Source organism: Uloborus diversus, chromosome 6, assembly GCF_026930045.1.
Source record: "Uloborus diversus isolate 005 chromosome 6, Udiv.v.3.1, whole genome shotgun sequence".
In the NCBI taxonomy this organism is placed as follows: Eukaryota; Metazoa; Arthropoda; class Arachnida; order Araneae; family Uloboridae; genus Uloborus; species Uloborus diversus.
This window is the reverse complement of record NC_072736.1, coordinates 167,696,711-167,704,575: the sequence shown is the minus strand read 5'-3', so window position 1 is coordinate 167,704,575 and position 7,865 is coordinate 167,696,711. Positions and strand designations below refer to the sequence as shown.

At 34.2% G+C, this 7,865-nt stretch overlaps 1 protein-coding gene across 1 annotated transcript in view; it reads right to left on the bottom strand.

Moving 5' to 3' along the window:
• Positions 1–351: 351 nt before the first annotated feature.
• LOC129225063 (active breakpoint cluster region-related protein-like) overlaps positions 352–7,865 on the bottom strand; it is a 91,190-nt gene continuing 83,676 nt past the window's right edge. Inside the window, exons 22-23 of the mRNA XM_054859609.1 lie at positions 5,317–5,422; positions 352–571 (exon numbers count right to left, since the gene is read on the bottom strand). Coding sequence (XP_054715584.1) covers positions 352–571; positions 5,317–5,422 — 326 coding nt within the window. The remainder of the gene's footprint in view (positions 572–5,316; positions 5,423–7,865) is intronic.

The window sequence follows — 7,865 nt, the reverse complement described above, 5'->3', positions numbered from 1 at the left end:
AAGTCTGGTATAACACAGTTTCGATACAACACAATACATATTGACATGATTTTTACTATGTACATGATTGATTAGTGTAAAAAAAAATAGTTTAAAAGTCGTTTTTAAAAATGTCTTGTACGACACCGTTTCGATACTACACGGAACGAATGAACCGTATTATACGAGGGACACCTGTACTAAAATTTGAAAATTTGTTTTAAAATATAATATATATTATCAAATGCTGCTAATAAATGCACTGCCTAATAGAGGCCGTATCAAATGTACCGCGACAAAAGTACAAAATAAATAATAGAAAAGATAAAATGTTCGATATCAAAAAAAAATGTGCATAAATAATATAAATTCTCAATCTTGTGCATCAGATTTGAGGGGTAGACCAGCGGCATGACGCTTGAGGAAGAAATAAAATATCCCCGCCTGGGCCATGACATCGACTGTTCCCGCAGTCAGGAGGTCTGCGGAGGCGGAACTGGAGGAACGACTACCCGGCCTGAGGAGGGTGGGCCCGAAGACGGTGGCTAAATTGTGTAGCGACATTTTGTTCGTGATCTCGCTTTGATGGACCCTGAAACAAGAAAAAATCTGTTGAGATCGATTCAAAAATGCCTAATGATAAAATACACCCAAACCTGTTTTTACTTTCTTCTATATCTAATATATAGAAGAAAGTATTGGATTCGTGCAAATTTTCGAATTTCGAATTTTGACGCATTCGAACGTTTTGAGGTGTGCTGAGTCCATTTCGACCATTTTTGGAAAATGTCTGTCTGTGTGTGTGTGTGTATGTGTGTGTGTCACGTGTGTGTGCGACCAGTTTTTTGTGGCCGCTCTACAGCAAAAACTACCGCATGAAATCGAACGAAATTTGGTACACATATGTGCCCCTATGTGAACTTGTGCCCATTGGTTTTTGGCGCGAATTCCTCCAAGGGGGGTGGAGCAATGGGACGTTTTTCGAGTTACGCGTGCTTGCTATTCCTCAGGAAGTAACTGGCGGAATCAAACAAAATTTGGTCCATATGTTGGTATTAACAGGAACAGGTGCTGATTCAATTTTGGTGTCAATAACTCAAACGGGGGTTGAGCTATAGAACGTTTTTTGTCGTCAATTGTGACTGCTCTATCTCAAGAAATAATGAACGGAATGAAAGAAAAATTTATCGGCAAGTAGCCCTTAGCGGGTATAAGAACTGATTTTATTTTTGTGTCAACAGCTAAAAAGGGGGGGTAGCGCAATCACCCGTTCTTTTTTTTCATTTTGAGTGCCCTATCTCAAGAAGTAATGCTACGTTCTGGTTGAAATTTGGAATATATGTGAATCCATACGTAAACAGGCTTTGGTTCAATTTTGACGCCGATCGCTCCAAGAGGTGTTGATTTTTTTTTTTTTTTTTTTGCGAATAAAAATAGCTTTATTAATGCAACAATAAGAAAGATAAATCGTAATAGATTGTCGTCTGCGTATTTCTCGTGATTTTAATTGTGTGGACATGATCGGAAATATTATCTCAATGATTTAAAATTTTTAACTGTTGCCATCTTATGTTAGTTAACAAATAATATATTTGTAATTAATTCAAGCAAGGCTTTTAAAATAACTTTCAATTTTCGCTCTTTGCTTTGCTTTTGCAATAATTCAGACATTGGGATGGTCGTCAAGTTTTTGCATGTGTCATTTTGTTTTTGTTGGGAATATTGCTTCCTCGTCAAGTATGGGGAGGGATCAGAAAAAAAAAAGAAAAATATAGAAGAAAGTTTCGTTATGGCCACAACATACTAGTTATGCAGTGGATTCAAAACTTCACGAGTAGCGAAAGAAGTTGTTTTTGCAACACCAGGGTTCGTGCTCAATTCCAGAAACAAAATGAAGGAGTTTTGAAGGAGGAAAATGAGATTTTGAGAGAGTATTAATGGGCTAACCTTAAGTGATGCTACTTTGTGTTTTCAATATATTTGACTCCCTTCCCCTTTGTCACAAAGTGTCACACTTCACCTTACTACTCCTCTTGTCACATGTCACATTATTATAATAACTAAGTGATGTCACTTTTTGTCACCCTCTCAGTTCCCCTTGTCACAACTTCATGAACCCGTCTCCCCCTCAAGGCTTAACATCACTTGTGGATGTGGATGACCCTTTTTACAATATCGTAACTGCGATTTACTAAACAATTGTTTTTTTAACACAATCACTTAATACAGTACTTCTACTTATGTATCTTTAAATATTTTTAAAGAATTAAACAAACTGACTTTTGCTGCTGAGAGTTTGGGGGGAGGGAAAAGCAGTAATCATACAACTTGAAAAAATAGCCAAGCACCATTTAACCATGTTTTACTTCACTTATGAAATGTCTTAGTCATCTAATAATATTTACATCTTAAACTTTTATGACTTCTATGATCAATTAGTAAATCACATCTTTATGAAAAAAATATACGAAATTACTACATCAAAATCATCCTTATACCTTTTCCCTTGTGACAATGTTAAGTTGTCGATTGAAGTATTTTATGTTACTGTCATAGAGGAAAATTATGTAGCCTTGAACTAAGAAAGAAGGAGTTTTGAAGGAGTTAGAACTAAAATGAAGGAGTTTGAAGGGCCCCTCCAAAAAATTTTCTGAATGAAGGAGTATTGGAGGAGTTTTGAAGGAGCGTACGAACCCTGAACACAGTTAAAAAATATTTTTCTTATGCAGTGGACTGCATAGAAACTGCATTAAAAAAAAGTCTCACATAGAAAAAAAAACCCAAAATGTTATATTTAAACGAAATCAAAATAAACCAAATGATGATAAATTTGCTGGCTCCCGAAAAATTTTCCGAATAAGGAAATTTTTGGGAGGTCACAGTGACTTCCTAGTGATGGCAGGGATGCCCCTGTCATCACTTGAAGATACTACCTCGCACTGGTTTTTAATAATTTCAGCTCGTTTTATAAATAATTTTCATATACCGCACAAAAACAATTTGCACCAAAAAATTGCACAAAAAAAAGACCACACAAAAACAGGTTTGGGTGTAAAGAAGTATCTTAATAGAGTAGCAGTTCCTAGCCTTTTTCAGGATGTTATCCATAAAGTGCGTAATATATTATCAATTATCCTTAAAAAAGTTTAATCTAAAATAAATTAGTTATTGCATTTTTTTCTTTAAATTTAAAAAAAAAAACTACTACTAACCGACATTGCACGGGCTACCTCAAAAATGAACTATTATTAGAATTTTATTTGTTAACCCATATGCAAAATGGCAACAGGAAAGGAGTAAAAATTCCCAATTAAAATAATGTTAATTGACGTTTTAATTAATCTCTTCGCAAATTCAAGTCATACAACTTCGAGATTGGTCTTCCCGTTTTCTTTTGAAAATTTCATATAGATTAGTACCTCATTCGACTTTCGACTCGCAGTGATTCTCGAGAACATCAAGCTTCAGAAAGACAGACGCACACAGATTAATCCATTTTAATTATTCGGACAAAGAAAACATCTGTGCTTCAGCAATTTGGTTATTAAATCAAGTAGTCAATGATATGGTTAAAATTACTCACTTATAACATTTTGTGTAATGATGCAGTTTCGGCCAATGCACATTGTAAGTGGAGCTTCAAATATATAAGCTTTTCTTTAAATCAGTCCCTAATAATTACTGATTTGGTATTTATACATGATTTTTTAAAATAGTCTTAGAACTAATTTTTCCCCCTTTGAAAATCTCATTTTACCCCTTTGGGAGTAATTACGCCCAGGTTGGGAATCACTGAACTAGAGCGAAGGATTTTTAATACAGCAAAAAGTAAATACATAAAATTTTATATCCTTAGAAATATGTCAAGTTTTTTATATGTTAAATAGCATGAATGAAAGCATCATAGATATTATTTAAAAAGGGTATTTTTGGCAAGAATGACAAACTTAGTTGTTTCATTTATCCCAGGCAGAGGCTCAGTAGCAAAAACATTGTGACGCTGCACTGTGCGTTGCAGATTTGTGAGAAAATCTGCAGACTACTTAGTCGGGAGAAAAAAAACCTATGATTTTTAAAGGGAAAAAAGTGAGCTAATGAAGATTTGTACCATATTTTCTAGGATACAATCCACAGTTAACATGTACTTCTATTAGAGTCTTATTTTAAATCAGTTTTCAGCACCAATTTAGATTACATGGTCCATCTAATGTTGGTATATTGTGCAAACTATTTTTTGAGTTTCAATCAGCGTCGTAGACTGCTGGAAAAAGTTATGCTACTAGAGAGAACAGTATGGATGGGATAGTTGGAAACAACTAAATTGCACTTTAAAAATAGCAGGGAAACTGAAATTCAAAACTAAATGTTTTTAATAACTACCCACAACACATCTTCTTTATATTATCTAGTCCTCACTCACAAGAACTTTAGTTTAAAAAATCACCACAGGAGTGTTAATCGAGTTTGTTTCTATGTATGCCTAATTTCACTATTCAAGTTTCTTCTTTTTTTTTTTTTTTTTTTTTTTTGTCTAAATGAAATGCTTTCATTAACTTTTATTTTGAATTGGGTTTTAAGCAAATAAATAAAATAATAGTCAAGAAAATAAAAATAATACAATGAAATTCTGTTATAACGAATACCAATACTGCCGTGTGCAGGTAAAGGGCAGTAACTGCAAATTTTTCATTTTTCTTTTTTTTGCATTTTTGTCATCTATTGTACTTTATCTTTATTGTACAAGCTCGCTTATTTGGTTTCCGCTGAAAAAAAGGCGCGAAAAAGACATCTAATTCCAACATTTCTCTATTGTTAGTATTAAATCCAAAACGCGTTTCTTCAAATATCTCGAAAACTCATTTCTGCAGATACTGCCGTTTACCTGCACACGGCAGAATACAACGAAATTTCGGTTTCAACGAACTACATTTTCAGTCCCTATATAGCTGCCATTACATTATTTGAATTCCATTACAACGAAATTCCCGTTACAACAAACAAAATTTGCGGTCCCTTGAAGTTTGTTGTAACGAGATTTCACTGTAATAAATTGAACAAATAATGCATGTTAAAATATACTTCTTCACTATTAGTCATACTTTAAAATTTCTCAAAGAAATCCTTTTTTCGAAAAAAAAAAAAAAAAAAAGGATCACTTCTATGGATGTAAATTGGAAAAATTACACTAACATTAGCACTTAACACAACATCAGTTCATAACAGCAGTTAACAACATCAGAAAAGGAACAGTCATCCCGTTTTGAAGAGGGGGGGGGGGGAAAGGCTATCTAGCATTTTTTTCTCAATTTTGCTAAACATATGACATAAGTAACTCACCTCACAAGATGATCCAGCAGGTAAAGAATGATCCCGCGATTTATTTCAGGAAGCTCTGTAAAAAGCTGCAATAGCTGTTTATTTTTTTCTTCTTGATTAGAAATACCTAAAGAATGTTTTCAGATGTGATTGATTATTAAAAAAATAAAATGTAAAAAAACTACACAGTAAAGCATGAAAAATAAGTGTAGGCTAGACTGACCACTGAATGGACGCTTAAGAGTAATTTCATTTTTAAAAGTCACAACATTGCAAAAAAAACCTTAGGGAGGAGTTTTATGATTCTGTACCAGGTTTTTGGGGGGTTAAAATGAAAAATTGTGCACCAACCATCCCAGCAAATGAACACCTCCAAATGGTGGACAAACATGTAATTTTATAGCAGATTCATTTCTGGAAATGTGTGGGAAGAAGTTACTACTGCCAATTGAGGCAGTGAGAAGCAAAAGGATATAAGTGTCAAAATTAAAAATTTGGAGATAACCAGTACACATGGTAGGTGAACTTTCTCTCTGTATTGGGGCAAGAGTACTAGTACTAGTAGCCCTGGTAGGTGCTGCTATACTGCATGATTTAGAAAAACTTATCAATCAAATCTTACCTAGCACCACAACTTTAAACGCGTTTTACTCAAAACTTGAAAATGTCTACTTACATCACTTTGCTTCTCACTGCCTCAATTCATCAAAGAAAAAAACTTTTGAAACTTTTTTTAATTTGTGAGCAGATTATGCATTTTAAGGAGAGAGGAGCATCATTTAATCTTAGTCAATTACATTTTTACAATCCAGGAACACAATATGCTTCGTACTTTGAGCATAACACAATAAATTATTATTTGGCTTGAATCTATTTTATTATACAATATATACTTATCCTCATATACAGTGGCTCCCAAAAGCGTTTGTACACTTTGAAATTTTTTAGTAAAACCAAAATAACGCGAAACTGAATTCGAATTTGAAGTCCAATATTTTTTCACATCATTTCTATGTACTTCTAAATGAAACCCTGTAGTTTTTTCAAAATATTGACAGATCTTTTTGAAATGGGTCAAAAAACGAAGAGACAGAGAAATGATACACCACAAAAGTCATCGTACACTCAAACATTTTGGAATAAATTCAAGATTAAAATTATCCTATGTCTTTTTTTATTATTTTTGCATTGTGTTGACCCTTAAAAGTCATTTGGCTTTAATTTTTTGTTTATTTATTCCTTAATATTGTGCTTATTACTTTAAAATGGCTGGTATTCGTAAAAAACCACAAACACCATTCGAAATTTGAATTTTTTCCTCACAGTAGCGGTAAATTGGTTTGAAATGTCTCTAAATCAGTTAATTTATTCTATTCTATAGTAAAGTGCTTGATAAAATGCTTTAAAGAAAAGATTTGGACCGAAAACAAGGTAAGAAAAGGTCAACCGGAAACGTTGACAAAGCGTGATCGGAGATTTACAGTTAAAAAATTTATGAAAAATACACATTTGAGTGCTGTTTCTGCAGAGTTAAATGAAGATTTTTACATTTAATTTTCACCTAAAATTGGTTGCCAAGTTCTCTGATTAGCTGATTAAATGGAACCTCTTCCCGCAGACATTTTCTTGGCCGTGCTAAAAACAGAAAGCTTACCCTTTTCGTCGCAAAATCAATGATAAATAAGCTCAAAACGTGTTGGAATTACGTCTTACTTACAGATAAAAGTGAATTCAACATTTTTGGTTAAATTGTTGCATTATTGTAAATAGAAGAAAAAATTAGGAACTTAATCTTAAGAACTTAGTTGGACCAGTTAATCAGGACGGTGAAGGTGTTCTTGTGTGAGGGTGCATATCAGCATCAGGACTTGGTAGTTTGGAATTTTTTGATGAAATAATGAATCATGCTGTTCATTTAAATATTTTAAACACCAATTTTAAACTCTCAGCCAAAAATTTGGTTATTGGAAACAATTTTGTTTTTTGTCAAGATAATGACAAGAAACACACGTTTTTCACCGTTTGCGTCTTGTGCCTCAAAAATTGTTCTAAAGTTTAGAAAATACCCCTTCAATCTCCGGATTTGAACATAATGTAACATATTTAGAGTAGTGTTCCCGCTAGGCCGTTTTTGAAGGGCGCAGCGCCCTGCCCTTTTTCATATCGGCAGAATGCGCCCCGCCCTTTTCAAAAATAACACTATGCGCCCTGTGTTTTTAAAAAGATGCCTCAAGCATCGTTTGGACCTGCCGCGATATCGGGGCAATTTTACTTGTCCAGCGATCATCTGCGAAAAAGCTCATGTCTTGCCATTGTCCCCAGAATTTCACCCTGAAAACGGCCCCATGAATAAAAGAAGATGCAAACACCTAGGCAAAGAGGGGATGAGATTCTTGGAATTCTAACAGACTTATCAGTTGGAAACAAAAGGTAGATATCTTTCTTCCACTGAGGATGGGTTTGAAAGGGTGAGGGAAGGTGTTCGGTCGTCCGAGATGGCGAAGGGGGGGGGGGGGGAGATTATTGTTTAATTCCTCCCCATCCTTGAGTTTCTGAGAATCAACAATGAG